Source organism: Sminthopsis crassicaudata, chromosome 3 (genome assembly GCF_048593235.1).
Source record: "Sminthopsis crassicaudata isolate SCR6 chromosome 3, ASM4859323v1, whole genome shotgun sequence".
In the NCBI taxonomy this organism is placed as follows: Eukaryota; Metazoa; Chordata; class Mammalia; order Dasyuromorphia; family Dasyuridae; genus Sminthopsis; species Sminthopsis crassicaudata.
This window is the reverse complement of record NC_133619.1, coordinates 432,557,993-432,581,593: the sequence shown is the minus strand read 5'-3', so window position 1 is coordinate 432,581,593 and position 23,601 is coordinate 432,557,993. Positions and strand designations below refer to the sequence as shown.

At 33.4% G+C, this 23,601-nt stretch overlaps 1 protein-coding gene across 1 annotated transcript in view; it reads right to left on the bottom strand.

Annotated features, from left to right (window-relative positions):
• CCDC141 (coiled-coil domain containing 141) overlaps positions 1–23,601 on the bottom strand; it is a 248,914-nt gene that overhangs the window by 71,933 nt on the left and 153,380 nt on the right. The window contains exon 9 of the mRNA XM_074302989.1: positions 1,077–1,218. Coding sequence (XP_074159090.1) covers positions 1,077–1,218 — 142 coding nt within the window. The remainder of the gene's footprint in view (positions 1–1,076; positions 1,219–23,601) is intronic.

Here is a 23,601-nt window from a genome sequence, read left to right as displayed (position 1 = left end):
TATATGATTTTGGGAAAAATCATGTGAACTTTTCCATCTGTAAAATATGAGTGATGGATTCAATGGCTTATGGAGTTCATACTAGTTCTAAACATGAAAACCTAAAGCATACAGTTAATTTCATTAAATTCTAAATATAAATACAAAGAACATATAATTTGCATTAACCTACCAAGTGACATCTGAGTATGGTAGAAAGCTCAGTTGTCTAACTGTCACCTGGATTCTTCTTCTAGTAATGTCACTTGCTAACTGTATAATCATGGGCAATCAGTTCTTCTCTGTAAGCCTCAACTTCCTCATCTGCAAAATTGATATAATAATAATGCCGACTTTGTAGATTCCATTAGGAAGATGAACTAAGATGATGCATTGGAAGCATTAAATTAATGCAACTTCTTTTTCCTACCATTTTGCCAACTGAAAAATTAGGTGCCACAGTGGATAGTGCCGGATATGAAGTCAGAAGGACTTGAGTTCAATGGCCTCAGACACTTACTATCTCTGTGATGCTGGACAAGTCACTTATCCCTGTTTGCTTTAGTTCCTTCATCTGTAAATTACTCTGGAGAAAGAAATGGCACCCCTAGGTAGAGTCATGAAGAGTCAGACACAAATAAGCTACACAAAAGGAACTTTTTCTTGGGATTTCTTGGGGACTACTTGGTGGGGAGTGAGGATTCTTGGGAATACTAACATAAATTTTCTTTACGGTTTCACATAACTGCTGTTTATTATTGCTCATGCTGCTTTTGAAAGATTGATGGGAATCCTTAGATGTTTACCTCAGGAGAAAGTATTCATTACTGGTTTACATGTGTAATTAATGCCTGTTCTTTACTTATAGAAGAAAGCAAAATGAAGCATAACAGGAGACTACCTAGTGTGAGATGAATATACTCTTAATTGAAGGGAATTTTTGATGAAATGGTGCCCCATCCCCTCCAGCATTTACTGTAGCTGACATACAGTCTACTAGGACTGAATTAAGCACATTTATAGCTACCTTTGGCGAAGCAATTAGTGCAATTGATTCCAAACCATTAATTTAGGGAGGAAGAATTTTATAATACTACCTTCCTTAGGTATTCCTCCATTGAGGCAGTTAATTGCTGTTTCCTAAGAGCAAGTTCCTTATGAGCAGAACACTGCTGGGTTAGTTGATCCACTCTTCTCTGAATGCATCCCATCATTTCATGAATGCCAGCCATCCGAGAGCTAAATGGAAACAAACCAGCTGTTAGTTCATTTCTGCCTTGATGTAGGAATTCAGCTGACAGTAAGCAGTGGAAAAACAGATCTGCTGTCTACGGGTTAGATCGGATCTAGTTAAAGCTTTAGTTTTAAGTTTCCAAACTGGCAGGAAAAAAAAAAAAAACTTAACCAACCATGAAATAGAAAAATGTCATTAAAGTAAAAAAGACCAATCTAAAAGTCTATGTATGGCTATTAAAAGCTTGTGAAAATGCAAAGTGAATTATCTAATTTGCTTTGAGAAGTAATCTTTCTAAGAGACTATCTTGCTGTAATATTTTAAAAACTTCAAGGCATTTATGGCATGAAAATCCACACAATAAGTGAAATAGAATTTCCATAGGTACTATGGAAAGATTTCATATATGAAGTAGTCTCTGAAAAAAAGTGAATATATTAATCAACCAAGCATTTATTTGTCTAATAGTGTACAATTATTAGTAAACACCAGTATGACCACTCTCAGCAATAATAGTGCTCAAGATTATCTTCATTGGATGGCAAATAAGCAATCACCAGCAATTATACTATGCACAGTGGAATCCTGAATTAACAAATTTCTATACCGTTAAACTGGAAGAATAACCATGTAAGAGGCCTTTAAAAAATGAACCTCAATGGTAAATAAAAACTGTTAAAATAAAAAAAAAATGAACCTCAACTTGTGCTTTCCCCACATCATGTCTATAGTTACCTTAATGAGCTTCTTAACCAGTAGCAGTTGCTTCCTAATAGGAATCCAAGATGATCAAATACTGTATTTATGCAGTTTATTATTTGGAATTTTTCAGATGAGTATATTTTATTTTTATAATCCCAGATTTTATTTTATCTCACAATCTCCTGTTTTGAGAGTACAGCCTAGACTAATATTTTAACATATCTAGACTTAACAAAAACATTTTCAGTCAATTCTTTCTAACAGTAATAAAGAGTTAGATTAGAACTCTTGAAAATGATTACTCCAAGTTTTTTTAAAATCTTGACAAGAGTTATAGATTTTATTGCTTTTTCTCCTAATAATTGATTTATGCCTCTATAAAAATGAATTTAATCAGTAATAAAATGAGGATAGGCATTGATAGGAATGAAGATAAGGCCTCTGAAATAGACAAAGAACCATAAGTCATTTGAGAATTTCCTCCCACATTATGAAAAGTGGCTGCAACATAAATGTTTTCTGTAGTTCAGCTGATGTTCCAACTAGTGGGAGGGGGCAAATAATAAATATTATCCTGAGACATAATGCCTATGGGATTAGTACCAAAACAGCTAAGAGTATTGCAGAAAAATAATGTGAAAAGTACTTACAAATGAACTCAATTTAAGGGAGATGATTTTATATAGCAAATAGTGGTACCACCAGTAATTGTATTTATCATAAACTCTTAAAATTAGGTTATTCAGCATTTTTTGGTTATTGGGTTCATTTTCTCATAGATATCCCTAACAAATAATTATCCATATTTGAGTCACCCAGAAATGGGGAATTCATTACTTTATATCCATAACATCACTAGAAAAATTTAAGAAATTAAAATTTGGTGAAAATCTGTCTCCCTGTAATTTCTATATATTCACCCAAACTCAGCCCTCTGAAGAAAGAACAAATCCATTCCCTCATTTCCCTCTTCTCTTGGGCAGTTCTCCATGCTGAGCAGTTTTGTTTTGTTTTTTTCCTTTTCAGTTATATTGTAGTTTCTAGACTGATCATCATCTTGGTTGACTTCCTCTAAATATATAATACTTTAAAATCAATCTTTAAATTTTTAATTAGATTTTCAAGATTGTTCCCTGAAAATCTTTTGGGCTTGACTCTAAAACAACCTTCTACCATCTATTTACTCCTCTGTTTCTCTAACCATGTCAATGTTCTCTGTCTTCTCCTCCTTTCTAGTCTCAATGAAAGAGGTGACCTTCTGTTCTAACCAAAATTAACTCCTCCACTTATACCCTCAGTCCCCTGCCTTCATCTTGTAATAACCATGTCCTCCTCTAAAACTATTTATACCCTTTGATCCAGCAGTATATGTATATTTAAAAAGATGATAAAGCAGGGAAAAGGAATCACACATGAAAAAATGTTTGAGGCAGCTCTTTTTATGGTAACAAGGAATTGGAAATTGAGTGAATGACCATCAATTGGGGAATGACTGAATAAGTTAAGATATATGAATGTAATGGAATATTGTTTTATGAGAAATAATAAGCAGGCTGATTTCAGAAAAGCCTGGAGAGACTTATATGAATTGATGCTGAATGAAGCAAGTAGAATCAGAACACTGCAAATAGAAACAGCAACATTATGCGATGATCAACTATGGTAGACTTAGCCCTTCTCAGCAATACTGTGAGCCAAGAAAATTCTAATAGTCTTGAGGTGGAAAATGCTATTTGTGTCTAGAAAGAGCATTTTGGAGACTGAGTATAGATTGAAGAATACTATTTTTACTTTTTTTGTTGTTTGCTTTTTCTTTTTTGTAGCTTTTTCTTTTTGTTCTGAGTTTTCTTTCACATGAGTAATGTGGAAATATGTTTTAAATGATTGTATATGTATAATCTATATCAGATTGTTTCCTCCCTTGGGGAAGGGGAGGTAAGAGAGGGAAAAAGAAAAAAGATGTGGAACTCAAAATTTTACAAAAATGAAAGCTGAAAACTATCTTCACATATTATTGGAAAAAAAAATGCACTGAGGAAAAAAAGAAAAAAAGCACAACAATCATGGTTTCTTTTTCTTTCATATTCCATCTTGCTTCTCCATTGGGTTCTTCCCAAGGTAGTGAGACTCAGATGGGACAATGGCTGTAAAGCACTTTGTAAAACTTCAAGTGTTTTATAAATAACATTATGATCATTACTATTATTAGCCTACAATCACAAGGCTTCTAGTCTGGTAATGACTTTATTCCCTGAATCTTCCACTGTACTCCTGCTAAGCTAAAGCAATTTTATTGAACAATATAAGAATGTGCTAGTAAATATTCAACAACCAGGACTTATGAAGAGCAGGGAGGAATGTATGTATACATACTTACATATTTAATTTGCATTATTAACACTTAAGTCTAGAGATAATCAACCAAACCATAAATCAAGCTCTGATTTGAAGAGATGAATGCTTACACTGAAATTTTGACAGTGGTTCTCACAAGCCCCTTAGAGCTAATTCCAGCATATGCTTAGTCCTTCTTCAAGCCGCAAATAAACATGTTTAAGTTTTAACTATACTTAAAAATTTTATTGAAAAAATTAAAAACCTTCCCTTGATTGAGAGAATTTGAATTTTAGTTAAGTTCTATTTTTTTTATGAAATGATTACCGTCACTAACATAATTAATAAGAAAGGAAGGAAACAAGCATTTGTTAAGTACCTACTATATGCCAGTCACAGTACTTTGCAAATATAATCTTATTTGTGCAGAGCACAAGTCCTGAAGTCAGGAGGACTGAGTTCAAATCCGGCCTCAGATATTTAACATTCACTAGCTATGTGATCTTGTGAAAGTTATTTAACACCAATTCTTTTTTAAAGGTTCATTTGATCCTCACAACAACCCTGGGATGTAAATAGCATTATTATATCAATTTTGCAGTTGAGGAAACTGAGGTAGAGAGAACTTGCCTGGAGTTCCACAACTCATACTTTAATTATTTGGGACTCACATTTTATTCAGGTCTTCTTAAACTCCAGGTCTATCTCTGTATCCACTGCATTATCAAGTTGTGGCATTTATTTAACACTTATTATGTGCTATGCACTGTGGTAAATGATGTCGATCAAAAACAAGATAAAAAAATGTTTTTTGCTTTAAAAAAAGTCCACATTCTAATGTGGGTGAAAATATGAAAATAATTACACATATATAGTGGAAATTGGGGGTAATTTCAAAGGAAAGACACCAATAGAGGAATGGAAAAGGGGAAAGATTCTTATAGAAGGTGGGATTTGAACTGTCTTGAAGAAGTACAGGAAATTAAAAAGCAGAAGTTGAAAAGTATCATTTTAGAGAAATGACAAGAAATGACAAAGGGTATTACTGGGTTATAGAATATGTGAAAAGAAGAAAAATTTTAAAAAGACTGAAAAGGTAAGAAAGGACTAGGATGTGAAGGATTCCAACTGTTAAATACAGGATATTATATTTTCCTGGAAGTAATAGGGGGCTATTCAAATACACTGACTGAAGAGAGAGAAGATCTAACCTGTGCTTTAGAAAAATAACTTTGGCAAATAAGTAGAAAATGAATTAGAGTAAGGAAAAACCAGGATGGTTTCACAATAATTCACATATCAATGAAAGCCTCCACCAGAGCAGTAGCTGTTGGACACCAAGAATCATGTCAGACACTTTATGATCCCTCTTGGAGTTTTCTTGGCACAAACATTGGAGTATTTTGACATTTTTCTTCTCTAGCTCATTTTACATATGAGAAAACTGATATAAAAGGGGTTTGAAGTGACTTGTCTAGATCACACAGCTAGTAGGTATTGAGAGAAGATTTAAATTTCAGCAAGATGGATCTTCCTGACTCCAGGTATAGCACTGTATCTTGCATGAATTAGCTGCCCCACCAGAAGTTAGTTATGTGCGAAGAGAGGAGATATACAGAAAAAATACTGTGAAAATAGAAATTAACAAAAAAACATAATGGATATGTGGGAGTGAGTACAAGAGAGGAATCAAAGAAGGCAGCAAGGTTGTAAACCTCAACTATTGGGAGGATGGTCTTACCCTGATAATAATCCAGAAATGTGGAAGAAGGGAGGGTTGGAGTGAGACTTTTGTTTGGAGTAAAGATTTTTGTTTTGGAAATGTTAAGCTGAAGTGCCTATAGAATATTCAATTAAAAATATCCAAAAGACAATTAGTGGTGTGAAACTGGAACTCAGAAGAGAGACTAGGGTTGGCTATATAGATCTGGGAATCATCTCTGTAGAGATGATAATTGAGCCCTGGGGAGTTGATGAGATTGGCAAGTGAGACAATACAGAAAAAGAAGAGAAGAGGGCCCATTACAGAGTCTTAGAGGATATATATATGTTTTATGGCTGTGACCTGAATGAAAAAGCAGCAAAGGAGACTGCAAAGAAGTGATTGGAAAGAGTGAGAATCTATCAAGGAGAGATTACGCAAAAAGAAATGATCAACAGTATCAGATGATACACGGAGGTCAAGAAAGGTGAAGATGGAGAAAAAGCCATTAGATTTGGCAATCAAGAAACTACTAGTGACTGATGAGAGCAGTTTTAGTTGAATGATGACATCAGAGGTTAGATTTCACAGGGTTGAGAAGAGAATGAGAAGAGAGGAAGTAGAAGAGAAAGAAAGATGGGGAAAAGGAGAAGTGAGAGAGGGAGGGAAAGACAGAGAGAGACAGAGATAGAAACAGAGAAAAAGACAGAGGAAGAAACAGAGAGAGAGAGAGAGAGAGAGAAAGAGAGAGAGAGAGAGAGAGAGAGAGAGAGAGAGAGAGAGAGAGAGAGAGAGAGAGAGAGAGAGAGAGAGAAACAAGAAGAATCTTATCAAAGATTTTAGGCAAGAAAGTGAGGCAATATAGGACTATAGCTGGTAGAGATGATACAATCTAATGGTTTATTTTTAAGGATGAAGAAGACTTAGCAATTTGTAGGTGACATGAATGAAGCCAATTGTTGGAGAAAGATTAAATATAGAATTGAATTGGTTCATCTTGTTCTTTTGATGCTGATTGTCTCTCTTTGAGGCCAGTGCTTATAATTAAGAACATTTGCCATTAATTTTGCAAATTGATAGTGTTTTTTTTTTTTTCCTAACAAAAAGTGTATGTGAAGATGTTCGTGTGTTCATAACTGCCTGGGTAGAAAATAGTCACCCTTTTTGTTCTGAACATATTTTAACTATGAACAGCATACAAATCAATGTTCAGACATACCCTTCTATGGTTTGAAATAGAGAATAATTTGATTTGGTCAAGACTGTGTTGTTAGTAATAATGATCTCAGACAAAATTAAAGTTAAAATAGAATAAAAAATTAAAAAAAAAGAAAAATAGGAAAATTATACCATATGTCAGCTGTATTAATATTCTTTTAACTACTTAAAATAACTAAAAATTTCTGTGGTGTAGGAAATAATGAGTTGGTGAAGTTAGAAAAATATGGAAAGATTTCAATTTATGAAGGATGATATTATTCACCTTTAGAGAAATAGAGGACACATAAGAATAGTATTGTCAAATAAATTCATAGATTTATAGATGCACATGAATGCATCTATATTTCTCTATTTGTCTATGGTTAGGTATATGCATGTGCATATTAATATATATGTTTGTGTGTATAGGCATAGACAACATATATGTGCATGTGTATGTGTATATACCTGTATGTGTGCATACATATATGCATACATGTGTATGCAAACACAGGAGTGCATTCATACATATCCATGCTTAATTGTAACCTTCTTGGGACATGAAGAAAGAGAAATAATGAATAAAGTAAAAAGTACCCTGTAAATTAAGACAACTCTGAGGTACCATTTTACACCTCTGAAATTGGTTAAGATGACAGGAAAAAATAATGATAAATGCTGGAGGGGATGTGGGGAAACTGAAACACTAATGCATTGTTGGTGGAGATGTGAATTGATCCAACCATTCTGGAGAGCAATTTGGAACTATACCCAAAGGGGTATAAAACTGCACACACCCTTTGATCAAGCAGTGTCTCTGAGCCAATATTCCGAAAAATCATTTTAAAAAAGAGAAAAAGGACACACATGGGCAAAAATATTTGTAGCAGCCCTTTTTCTAGTGGCAAGGAACTGAAAAATGAATGGTATAGAAGAATTGCCTATGTTTAATGTATATTGGATTGCTTGCTGTCTATGGGAAGGGGTGGGGAAAGAAAAAGTGGCAGCACAAGGTTTAGCAAAGGTGAATAATAAAAAATAGCTTTGCATATATTTGGTAAAAAAAATTTTAAAATGTTGTTTAAAATAGTACACAGCATAGAACAAAAAAAAAAAAAAAACCTACAAGGAAGCAAAGAAAAGATGGACTGCTCTGAACAAAACATAATGTGTTTGTTATATAGGCTTTCTTGAAATGAAAATTTATTGCTTTATATTTTAAATCCTCTCTTTATGTTCTGCTTTGCATACATAGCGGTGTTTCTTTTTTCCTTTTCCTTTTCCTATTTTGTATTTAAGTTCAAAACTAATTATTTTTTTTAAAAGAAAATAGGGTGTCATTTTCTGAGGGTAGTTGGAATATGGATAAACTGACTTGTAAGGAAGAAGATGAATTCCCTGAACCGTGAAAAAAATCAATTAATTCCCTTTCCCCATCACTCTATTTTAGCTATGCTCTAGAAATGGAGAAACAAAGATGTGAAAGCATCTCTAGAACTACAGTGAGGGAGGCCACCTTCACTCCTATCCCTTGGTAATTGAGTCAAGGTCTAAAATAATCTTCATTTCCCTATTTCTTTTTTGCTACAATGCATGCTACTAGTCTTTAATTGACTGCACCAAATTATGGTTTTTTGTCATTTGCTTGATAGTACCTCCCCTGGAGGGAAAAATGGAAGAATATAGATTGCTTTGTCTCTCAGACCCAGCAATTAGCCTAATTAGATCAGCAGAATGCACAAACACTATTAGAGGTCTCTCAGACACCATTTGAGAAATACTGCCAGCATCTATTTCCAGGACATATTGTATATGTTCAAGAGACACTTGCTGTGAATGTTCAGGCTTAAGACAGACTATTCAGACAGTGAGGATGTTTGGTCACCTTTGACTCTTGCCGAGGGAGAGCTAAGCCAAGGAAAGATAAACTCCCTGTGCAGTGAAGGGCATGATATACAATTTCTGCTTATTTTTACAGTTTCTGGTGACTTTTCCATTCCTTCTCTAAGATAAACTCAAACTATGAGGAGTCAATCAGTCATTATTTAGGACATCATAAAAGTACATTACTCCTACCTTATTATTTCTTGCAAGGAGTAGAGGAGGGAGAAGGGAAGATAATGGATTAATACGTTTCCAAAGAACAGGGTTTTACTGGCTTTGGCCTAAAACATAGATTTCCAATAAGTATGCTGGCTTCCCTATCTAGAGCTGTCACAAATCTGGACTGGGGGAGGGGAAGGAAATCTAATGATGTCTTCTAAGGCATCATCCTGGAGAAATGTAAGTTCCTTTCAAATGTTTCATAAATTACTATTGGCAGCCATCTGGATTAGGAGCTGTACCAGATGGTAAGCACTTGACAACTTACTCCATCTCATCAGAAAGCATCAGCTGATCACATTTTTCTTCTCTGTCTTATGGCCAAGTTTCAATTTGGAAATGGGGAAAATGTCTTTCCTAACCCCTAGTTTGTTGTCATCTCTTCCAGTGACTCAGCTATTGTCTTTTAAACTAATATTCATGGCTATCGAATAAGCCGCAGATCATCTGAGACCGGTCCATCATTTCCTTCCATCATAGAAAAAAGGTCATTTCTCCTCCTATCCATTGCATACCCTCCCATCACAAAGCTAACTGTTTTAAACATATGGGCTTTTTCCTTCTGCATTAGTTGTTGAATTTGGAGTTCTAGGATTGTAAAATCATAGTTAAAGGGACCTGAAATTCCATTTAATCCAAGTCTCTTATTTTACATATGAGGAAAATGAAGTACAAAAAAGGTAAGTGTGTATCTGAAGTCTTACAGGTCATTGACAATATGGATGAAATTTGAACTTAGGTCCTCCAACACTACAACCAGAGCTATTTCACTGTTAAATTTCAAATCTTCTACCAATTATCTTGTGCAATGGCAAGACTGATAAATTGGGGTCAGAGAAACTGGATTCTAATTCTATTTCTGTCATCACTAGTGTCACCTAGGTCAAATCATCAAAGTCCTTCAGGCTTTAGTTTATTTGCAAAATGAGATCAGACAACTTTATCTCTGAGATCTCTTCCAGCTCTAAATGTATTATCTTATGATGCTACTCTAATTATATTCAGTTCTGGAAAGTCACCAAAAGTCTCTCTTTTCAGCTTCTGTAACTATAAAATGAAAAGGTTGGATTAAATGATCTCTAAAGGTTATTTCTATTCTTTATCCTGTGATTCTTCAACCTGATTCACAGGCCTGATCCTCAAAATTGTTTCATTCATCCTTAGTTTTCAAAGAGGACCAATGGCATTCTGAGGGTGATATCTTGTGAACGAATTGATTTTAAGTAGGATAAAGCTGTGCAAAGTCATCAACATCATTCCTTCCTCTGGAGTCATCAAAGGTCAGTGGTAAGACAAAAGTCAAGATGACTAGCTATGGCCCAGGATGCAGTGGGTGATTTTAACCTTTCCAAATTAAAAGTGTGTCTGAGGCAATGCTCTTTCTCTTTCACATAGGAGAATTTTGTGCTTTCTTCCCCTTAAAAATCTTGTAGTAGTGAACCTGGTAATTCACTCAGTATGAAAACAGCTTTCAATAGATAAGAGTAAAATGGAAGGTTGTCAATCAGTCAATAAACATTTATTAAGCACTTATTATGGGTCAAGTACTGTGTTAAACCCTGTGGATAAAAATACCAAAAAATTGAGACAATTTCTGCCCTGAAGGAAATGAGAGATGAGGAAACACAAAAAGAAAATGAAAAATGGGAGTAGAACTTGGGATGGATGGAGTTACCGAACAGGGACATGGTGAAGTCATTCAGAGAAGTTCCAAAGTAGAGGCAAGATGTTTGAGCTAACATCTCTCCTTAAATAGTGGTTTGGGATTCATTATCCCATTCTCCAATCAGAGAAGCAGAGGGGAATGATGAGATGGAGTACCAAAGCTGATCAAATTTTACAAGATATTATAGATAATTTCACTAATTAACTTCTTGGGACATGATGGAAAAGTCAGTCAGAGAGGGTTGCAAGAGTTATTTATTTCTCAGTTGACTGACATGATAATTAAGGATTTCTAATGTACTAAACTTTGATATGTAGTTATTTCTCTATAAAGAATTTTGGCTTTTCAAAAATAAAAGCATTTCCCTCTTTTAAAAATAAAGCTAAATTGTTAATGGAGTTGTAAACTAATCCAACCATTCTGGAGAGCAATTTAGAACCATGCCTACAGGGCTGTAAAGCTATGCATATTCTTTGATACACCAGTCTGTATTCCAAAAGAAATCATAAAGGAGGGGGAAAATTAATATGTATAAAAGTGCTTGTAGCACTTTTTGTGTAGTGGCAAAGAATTAGAAAATGAATAGATGTCCATAATTGGAAAATGTCTGAATAAGTTTGGTATGTAAAAGTAATGTTAATATTATTGTTCTATAAAAATGATGAATAGGCTGATTTTAGAAAAACCTATAAAGATTTATATGAACTGAAGCTGAGTGAAGCAAGCAAAATAAGGAAAACATTGTACACATGAACAAGATTGTGTGATGATCAACTATAATAGACTTGGTTTTTCTCAGCAATTCAGTGATCCAAGGCAATCCTGATAAACTTTAGATGGAAAATGCCATTCACATACAGAGAGAGAACTATGGAGAATGAATGTGGATCAAGGCATCCTATTTTCACTTTTTTTTCCATCTGTTTTTTTTTCTCATGTTTTTTTTTCCTTTTTTGTTCTGATTTTCTCTCCCAACATGACTCATATGGATACATGTAAAATATGAATTTACATGTGTAACCTAAAATAAATAAAAATAAAAATAAAGCTAAGCTTTATTGTTTGCTTTCACCAAATAATTCATTCTCTAATTGCCATCCTACTGGTGATAAGTCTCTCTATACTTAGCTATCTTGGTCCTCAGACCAAGTACCTGAGTTTAAAGATTTTTCAGTTTGTTAGAACCAGGAGAGATCATGATTTGCTACCATAACCTTTAGAAACACATGTTCAAGTCCATGTCACAGTGGAATAGGATTTTTGGGAAGGCATAGTGCACACAAATAGACTGCAGCATATTACTAATGAAGAATTATATACATAAAATGGAATAAAAGACATCATCAAGGACAAGATCGCTTGAAAAAGAGCCTGACATTGAGAATGAGAAATGACAGACAGGCAGATGCAGTATCTGATAACACCAATATTCATGCAACATAAGGTGTGTGTTATTTTGAGTTACAAAATTTGTGTGCTATTTTGAGTTATAATAGCTTAAAAATTAATGCTAAGACTCTGGGACACTCTGTATTTAAAGAGAGAATAAAAGACCATTATAGTATTGGATAATCTTAGATATAGTATATTCTTAGAAGGACATGGATGAGAATAAAACAGGACAAGAAGTCATGAGAAAGAATTGAGATCTACATTGACAGGAGAAGGGCCCAAGTTGATTCTGTGGCTCTCATGAAGTTTGGAATATGATAAAGCTATTTATTCCCCTCATGATCTTGACTTATTAAATCCCAATTTGTTCACCTTTAAAATGGGTGATAGGAATAGGTTATTTCTAAGGTTCCACACAGCTCAAAATCTTAGAATTCTAACACCTACCTATAATTCTTAGCAAACAAATATCACTTTATTCTGAGAGTCTTTTAGCTCTAATATTCTATGATTTTATGAAAATCTATGCTGCTTGAATTGATATAAATAGTTCTAATACATTACCAATTTTGGGGAGTCTATATGAACTGTATGATACTAGATCATACTGTTAGAGACTTGACATGTTTCTCTAAGGTAGTAGATTATTGTATGGGGACTTCAGGAAAGATGGTAGAACAAGAGGTTACAAGTTAAGGTATATTCTTATGATACTTCTCTTCACACACAAATTTAATCTTAAAACAAACAATATTGTTAGAATTTATAATAAAAAAATTGAAGAGTTTAGATACTATGAAAAAATTATAGTGCAAGCAAACAAAAAAGGAATTAGAAGAAAATTATCTCCGAATATCACCAGAAGATTCATTAAAATCACAAAAGATAAAAATAAATGAAAAATACACATATTTAAGGAACTAAGCAAAAAAATGAAATATTCTCCTCACTCCCTCCAAAAAAATTATGAGAGTAAGGAGAAGAGGAAAGCAATAAGGAGTAGTTTTAGGAATATGAGGAAAATATGATAATGAAACTTATAAGTATGGAGATCTTCACAAAGAATACAAAAACATTAATGGAAATTATTAAGACCAAAATTAACACAATGGAGGATGAAATTGTATATAACACAATCAATATGGGAAAAATAAACTAAGAAAGTATTCATCAGAAAAAAATAAAAGAGATGAGGAAAAGTTAGGTGAAATGACAAACTTAAAGGGAAGAACAAATAAGGGAAACCTCAGAATGCTAGGGATCCCCATAAAAATTAAGACAAAGGATGCTGAATCCTACCATTTTAGACCATCTCTAAACATTAACTTAATTATTAGTATTATAAATGTAAGATTCTAGTCTAATTTTAAATTTATATGCTACATGCTACTGAATGAATGGAATCATAAAATATTTTCATTTCCCACTATAAATGAATCAAGAAAAGGATGTTGTAACTAAATGGAAAGGTGATTTATGAGTTTTCCTTGGACAAGCAAATAAAAAAGTTGGTAGGACTGATTTTTATCATGTGATCAAAAGCAATAAGAAACATCATGTTATGAGTTGTATTGTATAGTAGCACTCAAATATAAAAATACCATCATGAATATTTTTGCAGGTTGCATACCAACATTGATTGCAGAGCTTGGAAAAATAGCAACATCCTACCAAGAATCATATAAATTAATTTATCCTTTAATATCAGTGATTTCACTGTCAGTATAGGAAAATTTTGAAAACTATGCCCTCATAACTAAGAAATGAAAGCAATCAAAGGCATGTAGACCAAAGTTTTCTCGTTCCTATGGCTCACAAATATTTTCCTCAGTAAGTCAGTTACGTGATCTGTTATGCAACTTAGCAAGCAGAAACAGAAGTAAAATATACATAATGATTACAATAATGTAAATGAAAACAACTGTCAATAGTCAATTGGAGATTGTTATGACTCATTCCTGTCCCAGAGAAATGACATTAGATATACACATGAATTATCTTATTAGAAAGGTGAAAGAGAATTGATGTAATATGAGCTATTTAGTGTAGTACCTGTGTTTGTTGATTTTGCTCAAATGTTTTTCTTTGCTAAAAAGAGGAATGGGCAATTCAAGAAGAGTAGAAGAAAGGATTATGGTATAAAAATAAGGTCATCAATAAAAATTTTAATAATAGTTGTCACATATACACATCAACCACATTTTATGTAGAATTTTAAAGAAATACAAACGCTGATAAATGTTCTTAGAGTTTATATATATATTATATATATGCATATATATATAACTTTTTGATATGATTGCTTTCCTTTTTTGATTTGTTTTGTTAACAAATTTATTAGTTTCTGAGAATTCTGGAGAAAAAGGAAAAGATAGCAGAAGAGGAAAGTCAATTGGTGTTAAGACATGGTGAGCCCAAAATAACTTCATCCAGGAAAGAAAAGGGAAAGGGAAAGGAAAACATTTGGGGTTAGGTTATTTGCCCAGGGTCACACAACTAGTTATTGTCAAGTGTCTGAGACTGGATTTGAACTCAGGCTTTTTGACTCCAGGGTAGGTGCTCTATCCACTGCCCCACAACTCTATGCTTTTTTTGCTAAATATGTTTCTACATGTAATCATCAACATCTTTGTGTTTCTAAGTGCCTAAGCTACATCCTAGGAAAGTGATTTACTCAGCAATTTCAATTATGCCACAAGTTAGATGACATCTGGCATTTCTTATCTTTTCACTTCTACATTTCTCCTTTTGTTCAAGCAATCAGCTTTCTGTGGACCACCATACACTATTATCTTGAAAGTGCAATTAGAGAAAACTTGATAGACATTGTTGCCATACCATGTTTACTGACAGTCACATTGCCAAGGTTTTCAAAAAGCCTATCTTCATCATTTGGTTCACATTTTTTTGGGGAATGCTTACTCAAAGCTCCATCAGTTTCCTCTCCCATCTGGTTGAAAGGTTGGAGGACAGAGTTTAAGCTCCTCCCAATGCCTTCCTTTACAGAAGGCAGAAATAGAAGGAGCTGCTACTCTGTCTCAATAACACAACATGGAATATGATGTTCTCACCCTTCCCTGCCTCCTTTTGTGTACTGTCTTCCCCTATTAGACTATAAGCTCCTTGAGATCAGGAACTGTCTTTCTTTTTATTAATTTTATCCCCAGTGCCTGGCACAAAGGAAGAGCTTAATAAATATTTATTGAATTGTATTGAAACAAAGGACCATGTATTTAATATCAATAATTAAGTATTACTGGAAAGCATAGAAGGCCATACCCTAAAGATTTAAAGTTGTATATCCAATCAGAAAGAAAATGGAGAGATGCATGATGGGCATTAACAGGCTATATAATGTTATTAATGAAGAATTATTGATCAGAAAAATGCAAATTAAGACCATTAAGATACTAATACACACTTCTCAGATTGGCTAAGATGACAAGAAAAGATAGTGAAGAATGTTGGAAGAGATGTGGGAAAACTGGGACACTAATACATTGTAAATAGGACTGTGAAGAGATCCAGCCATTCTGGAGAGCGATTTGGAACTATGCTCAGAAAGTTATCAAACTGTACATACCCTTTGATCCAGCAATGATACTACTGGGCTTATATCTCAAAGAGATCTTAAAGAAGGGAAAGGAACCCAAATGTGCAAAAATGTTTGTGGCAGCAATTTATGTAGTGGCTAGAAACTGGAAACTAAGTGGCTGTCGATGGATTGGAGAATGGCTGAATAAATTGTGGTATATGAATGTTATGGAATATTGTTGTTCTGTAAGAAATGACCAACAGGATGATTGCAGAAAAACCTGGAGAGACTTAGATTAACTGATGCTGAGTGAAATGAGCAGAATCAGGAGATCATTATACACTTCAACAATAATACTGTATAAGGATGTATTCTGATGGAAGTGTCTCTCTTCAACAATGAGAGGATCCAAATCAGTTCCAATTGATCAGTAATGAAAAGAACCTACTACTGTCAGCAAAAGAACTCTGGGAAATAAGTGTGGACCACAACATAGCATTTCCGTTCTTTCTGTTATCGTCCTCTTGCATTTTTGTTTTCCTTCTTAAGTTATTTTTTATCTTCTTTCTAAATCCACATTTTCTTGTGCAGCAAGATAACTATATAAATATGTTTACATATATTGTATTTAACATATACTTTAACATACTTAATATGTATGGGGTTATCTGCTATCTAGGGAAGGGGGTGGAGGAAAGGAGGGGAAAAGTTGGAACAGAAGGTTTTGCAAGGTTCAATGTTGAAAAATTATCCATGCATATGTTTTATATATAAAAAGCTATAAATAAAAAAGAATTATTCAGTAAAAGTAACATGAAATATATTACTGGGGAATTATACTACCAGGAATGGATATTGATCAGTGCTTTTGTGAAAGTTAGAAGTAAGTGATGATAGCTCACATGCTCCATGGCTACTTATACAATATCCAGAGACTTGAAAGAAGGTCTCAGCACCTTGGATAGAGGTTCCCCAATGGAAGATTTAGGAAGAACTTGGAGAATAATTGTATAGGATGAGATTATGATTATAAATAGATTATGACCTTTATCTCTGGAAAAAGAAATAACATCTTTTCAATTCCAGATGCATCCAATTATTTCTCTGTTGATTCACATTGAATTTGTAGTACATCAAAACCCTCAAGCTGGGTGGTGAAGTAGATAGAGCACCAGGTGTAGAATCAGGAAGCCCTGAGTTCAAATGTGGCCTCAGATACTTAATAGTTATATGACTCTGAGTAAATCACTTAACAGTGTTTGTTTGAATTACCTTACTTATAAAATGAGCAAATTTCTCTAGTATCTTTGCCAAGAAAACCCCAAATACAGTCATGAACAGACATGACTGAAAGCAAATAAAAACCTCATTTTTTTTTTTCAGCTAAACTATCTAGTCATACTTCCCCCATATCAAATCTATGGATTTGGTTTTGTGAACCCAAGATATTACAACCATCCTTATTGTTTTTTGACTTATTAAATACAACTACATTTTCTAGATGCTCTAGATCTTTTTTTCAATGCTGACTTTCCTGAAATACTTTAATTTTCCCTTCCTCCTAACTGTGTAAATTCAATAAGCACACCACCTATGATTGTATCAGAACTACTGATAATGAGGATAACTAGCCTATGGTCAAATATAGATCCCTAGAGTACTCTGCCAGAGAGACCTCTTATCCAGGTAATATCAAACCATTAATGGCTCTTAGTTGAAGCAAGTCTTTGGGTCAGGCCATTCAAACTATTCAAATAGACTTTGAGGTTCTCAAGGTCAGGGGTCAAAAATCTTTATTGTATCTATTATGTAAATCATCAGTCCTAAAACATTATATCACCCCTCATTTCTATTATTAATTTCCCTTGATCCAGGAGGTTTCCAGGATAGGCCTTTTGCTTAGTAATGAGGCAGTGTTTAACCTATTTTCAGGCTCAGGGCTTTAGAGTGATAGGTGGAATGGGCCTGAAGCCAGGGTGGAAGCTAATGTTGAAGTTCTGATCTATGGTAAAGCATTATCTACTTAGAAACTTCAACATAATTCTCTACTTAATCATAATTATATTATATTGCAAGAATATTTCAGAATGATTTAGTGTGACTCAATGCACCAAAACAAAATTACATATCTTCTGAATGACATGAAATAGATTTAAATTATGTAAAACTGGCCGTTTATTTTAGACAGGAAAACAGGAAAAGCAGAATAATGTGCAAATAACAAATATTTATTTTCTAAAAGGTAATGCAATTTTAAAAGACATCATATTAATATAATTTATTTAAAACAAAGATTCTTAATTTTTTCTGTGTCATTGATAGACCTCTTTGGCAATCTGATAAAGCCTATGACTCCTCAGAATAGTGCTTCTTTTTAAAAGAAATTAATGCTTAAAGGAAATGCCTAAATTCAATGAGAAGTCAATGAAAAACAAAGTTGATATTTTTTCCAGTCAAGTTCAAGGACCTCTGGAAATATATCTCTATGAGTCTGTGTATCCCAGGTTAAAGACCCTGATTTAAAGAACGGGCAGTAGCTTTCTTCTGTTCCTATTTTCCATCAAGAACCCCTTCCTACAAGATGCCTTTCTTGATTTTTCCAATTAATAGAGACCTCTCAATTACTCTGTTTCTATTTCATATATTGCTTTTTGTTTATTAATTTGTGTGGACACTATTTTCCTCTTATAGGATAATATTGTAGCCCCAAGATCCCCATTGCAGCCCACCGTAGCTCTTAGCACAGTACCTGAAAGCACAAAGTAGGAGCTTAATGAATGTTCATTGAATTATTAAATATCATAAAGAGGAGGGTAAAAAGTAATAAAAGTATGTTTCCACTGCTCAATGAGAAGTCAAAATACATTTCTGAGAGAGTGCTAGAAAGGAAGTCCTGAGTTATAATCTATACACATATACTTACTATCAGTGCAATCCTAGGCAAGTCAGTTAACTTCATTTTCCTTATGAGTAAAATAAAGAAAATATAGTATCTAACTTGCAGGGTTCTTGTGAAAATAAAATGAAATATTTATAAAATGTATTCTAAACTATAAAACATTATGCAAATGCTAGTTGTTATTATTATTATACTTTTAAATTTTTTTAAAGTATAATATTTTGAAAAGTGGTTTATTCATCCCTACTACAGAGACCACTTTCTATATCTCTGTAGTGAAGCATTTTAATTTTATTTCACTTCATATTATTTTATCATTTAGGGCAACCTTGAAACACTTGGCATTTTGCTTTTTGAGATGAATGTGCAAAGGATTTTGTACATAGTATTTGCCACAGCCAAGGAAAGGGTGTAAGGAATAGTGTTTCAGTTTGAGAAGGTGTTGATTACCTTTTTGGTCACAAGGAAAAGAGAAGCATTAACACAAGAGTGTGAAGAAAAGGATTGGAGTTATACAGGAGGATAAGATCATGATAGTAGTGATATTAAAAACCTAATAAATGTTCAAATTCCTTTAGCTATCACTTTAATTCCACTGTTTTTGGATGAGGTACAAATGCTGAGCTTCTTTCTTCATCACCCTCACAGTATTGGGAGTGCAAACTGATTGTCAGAATATCTCTCTTAAAGACCATTGACATTGGGATAGGATAGCTCCACAGCCAGGCTGTGGATTTGTTAAAAAATAATAATAATAATTCTTATTAAACTTCTGGACAAAAGCATCCAGGAGTTAAGTACCCTTAGTATTTCAAAGTGTTTTCATGGAACTGCAGTTAGATCCTGATTAGAACAAATGAAGAATCCTGTGAAGTGACCACATTATTCAAATTCTCACTGCATATTTTCATTAGGTTGATATCAATTACCACATTTTAGATAATTATAACTTTGAATAGTATAAATTGATTTATCCTATTTGAAGTAATAATTATGTAAAAGATATTGTTCAATCACATCCAATTTTTTGTGATTCCGCTTGGGTTTTCTTAGCAAAGGTACTTGAATAGTTTGCCTTCTTTCTCCAGTTTATTTTTCAGATTAGGAAACTGAGGCAAATAGGATTAAGTGATTAAACAGTGGGGGGGGGGGGGGCTCACACAGCTAGTAAGTGTCTAAGGCTGGGTTTGAACTCAAGTCTTCCTGAATCCAATGCTGGTTTTCTATCTATTATGGTACTTACCTGCCCTGCAGTATCATATAGGACATGGTTATCCAATTTTTTTTCATGAAGCATAAAAATTGCCTAAAATATTATTTTTATTAAAGAGATCATCATATAATAACTTATTATTCCTCAACATTTCTTCTCATTTACAATTTACAAATACAATAAAATTTACAAAATACAAATTGTTCTCATTTTGCAGAGAAATAATATTAAAATTAAAAAGATAACTTGATGACCATAGGCAGATACTTAATAAGAGTACAACCTACTAGCTAGTTTTAGTTATCTCCAAGTATTGAATGTAACCTACAGCAAAATAATCTCTAGCCATTTTCAAAATGCATAAAGTCCCAGTTATTAAATTGGCATTCTTGGAAATATTATCTTAAACTCATGAAAATTGTTCTGACCCTTAGAAACATAGGAGGCAGCTTTCCTTTTAATATCTTTGAAGAACTATTCAAAATGTTCCAGAGACAAAAAACTTACAACAATGTGACATTTTTAATAGGTTTTTTTCTGAATTATGAAGACTGAGCAATCATCACACAATGTACTGTTTTATGTAGAACTAAAAGTTCTCTCTTTTTTTCTTTTGTGCAACAAATTCTAAGCTTAAAACTTACTTCTCTTGTAATTATAACTTGGAGTTATTTCCTTGTTTGGGCAGATTTTCTATCCATGATGATGAGTCAAGTTGTTATTATTATTAACTACTAATGTTTGTTGGCTAGCTTGGTAACCTAACTCCCATGTATGTATAACATTGTATTTATGGAAATGTTCCAAGTGTGAAATGACATAACAAATGAACTTTTGCAATGCAGTCCATTTGGAAGCTGAAAGTTCCTTATATTTATGTTACTAAGTTATGTGTATATGAAAAAATATATACATATATATATAAATATATTTAAACCATAAAAAAATGTGGTAGTGGAAATATTATTATCCCCATTTTACAGATGAGGCCTCTGAGGTCCAGAAAGGGACTGTCATTTGCCCAATATCCCACAACTAGTGAGTACACAGGCCTTTCTCAAAAACCAGCATTGTTCTATTGTGCTACACTGTCTAAGGCATATATGTCAACTGATAAGAGGGAATTTGACAATACACAGGCGAAGCATAGTATCAAAAACAATAGGTATCACGAGCTTTAGGTTTCAACTAAGTTTCTAATGGATTTCTATTTCCAGCCTCTGAATCAAGATATATCTTTTGGCACATAACCATTTTACTCTGCCTTTAGTTTCTTTTGCAAAGATTAAAGTAACAGGCCAAATTTGCCAAGCACTTTAAAGTTCCAAGATAAATAAAAATGCAGCATGGAAAAATAGAAAAAAAGATGTATTATTTGGGAATTGTATTGGGAATGGGGATTGGTATTGGTGGAAAATGGTAACTTTTAGAAAGAACAAAGTTCTAATTAACTGATATTAATTTATGTTTCCTAAAAAGTTCCTTCTATTTTTTAAAAATAATCCCTTCAGGCCAGATCAACAATAAGCTTCTTCCCAGACTGAAGGTCACTAAAGACCCTCTGTAAGAGCAAATTATAGTAACACTGGTCATAGAGATGAGAAAGGGCAAAGGAAATAATATGAGAAGAAAAGTTATTTTGTATTCCAACATGAATTTCCAAAACACCAAACATACTAAAAAACATAGAGATTGTATGGGAATTAGAACTTAACTAAACATTGAATCTTTAAAATTAACCATTTAAGTTTAGACCCATCTTCTTAAACTGGTTCACGATCTCATAAGTCTTGTAATTGAATGTAGAGATCACGAAATTATGATTTGTCATCAGTAAATATTTGATTTATACACCTACTTTGCATAACTATATACCTAGGGTCAAGTAAAATTTCTTGGCATAAAGGGATGATGAGTAGAAAAAGTTTAAGAAGCTCTAGTTTAAAGTAATAATGAAGCTGCCAGCGAGAGGGAGTTAGTTACTCTCTAATATCTGATTGTCTTAGGATAGGTGAATAACATGATGAGATTAATCCTATCCTGGATATCAATTCATTCCCAGAAATTGTTTACACTTAAGGAGGTAGCTAGATGGCACCATAGTGCATAGATTGCTGCATTTGGATTCAGCAAGACTCATTCCTGAATTCAAATTTGACCTTAGACAATTTCTAGCTGTGTGATCCTGAGCAAGTCACTTAACCCAGTTTGCCTCAGTTTCCTCATCTGTAAAATGATTTGGAGAAGAAATTGGCAAACTACTCCAGTATCTTTTGGGGTCGAGAAAATTCATACATGACTGAAAAACAGGTTGTGCTAAACCTATAGTCATAAAGACCTGAGTTCAAATACTAATGAACAATCACTTCTGATTGACTCAGTTTCCTGATCTGTAAAATGAAGGTGATACTAAGTACCTATGGTCTATGGGGGGGGGGGGGAATGAGATAACATAGAGAACTTTTTCAACCTTAAAGCACTAAAAAAAAAAAAAAAAAAACTAGCTCTTATTATCATATCATGGGTGAATCAGTTTAACTTTCATTTGGATTATATTTGTCATCAGTCACAGGTTCTAAATGGAAGTCAGTACACAGAAAATGCAAATTTATAAAGTTTTTCAGTGAAGCAATAGCTTTTACTATAATATTATTATAATATGAAAGGTATTGGGTTAAATTTTGAGTTTTGCCAACAAAATAGTTTATTAGCAGGAGAGTGAAAAAAATAAGATACAGTTGAGAAGCAAAGAAAGCCAAAAGAATCCTGGTAAGAGAGACCACCCACACAGAAATCTATAATGTTTTTAAAATATATATTTTTAAAGTATCATAGGATTTTATAGAGCTAGAAGGAACATATATAGTAGATGGAAGAAAGGGCAAACAACTGATAAGTGAGAAAATAGGTACATAAAAACAATTGTATGAAATGCTTTTGTTCAGAAGGCAAAGTTGCTAATGAATGAAGGAAAATGTTTTAAAAAGAGATCAAGAGAATTTAAAAATAAGCATAATTTGCAGAGTAAGAAAAATATTGGAGGAGAAATATTCAAAGTCAAAAACAAATAATCAGAGAAGGTAGAACTACTCAACTCATATTTTCCTTCTACTTTCTCTGTCAAGGAAAGAAATCTTTGAAACAGAAAGAAGAAAACAGATAAGGAGGGAATTGAAATCCAAGAAAGTCAATAGCAAGAGAGCAAGGACTTCAGGAGTTATGATATCCAGAAACAGCATCCCAGGATCCTGAACAGAAACAAGAGGTATTCTGTACTCCACTTAGTCTGCAAAAAGTCTAAAAATTTTGCAAAATAGAAAAAAAAGGTGGTCTTCAAATTAAAAGTCAATGAGTTTGATTTTGAATCAACAGTTTAAAATAGAACTCAAAAAGCTAAGGAGATTTTGGAGTTGCATTAATAGAAACATAGTTTCTAGTAAAGGACATATCATAATTCATTGTACAGGAAACTTTTCGTGCCTTGCTTAGTCCATGTATTTAATTGCAGCATAATCTAGAAAGGATTTTGGAAAATAACCAGAGGAAGGTTGCCAAGATGGTGAGAGGATGGGAGATCATGTAAGGATTAAGGACTTCTTATTGTATCATTTACTAAATGTGACCTTGGACTGAGAGGACACC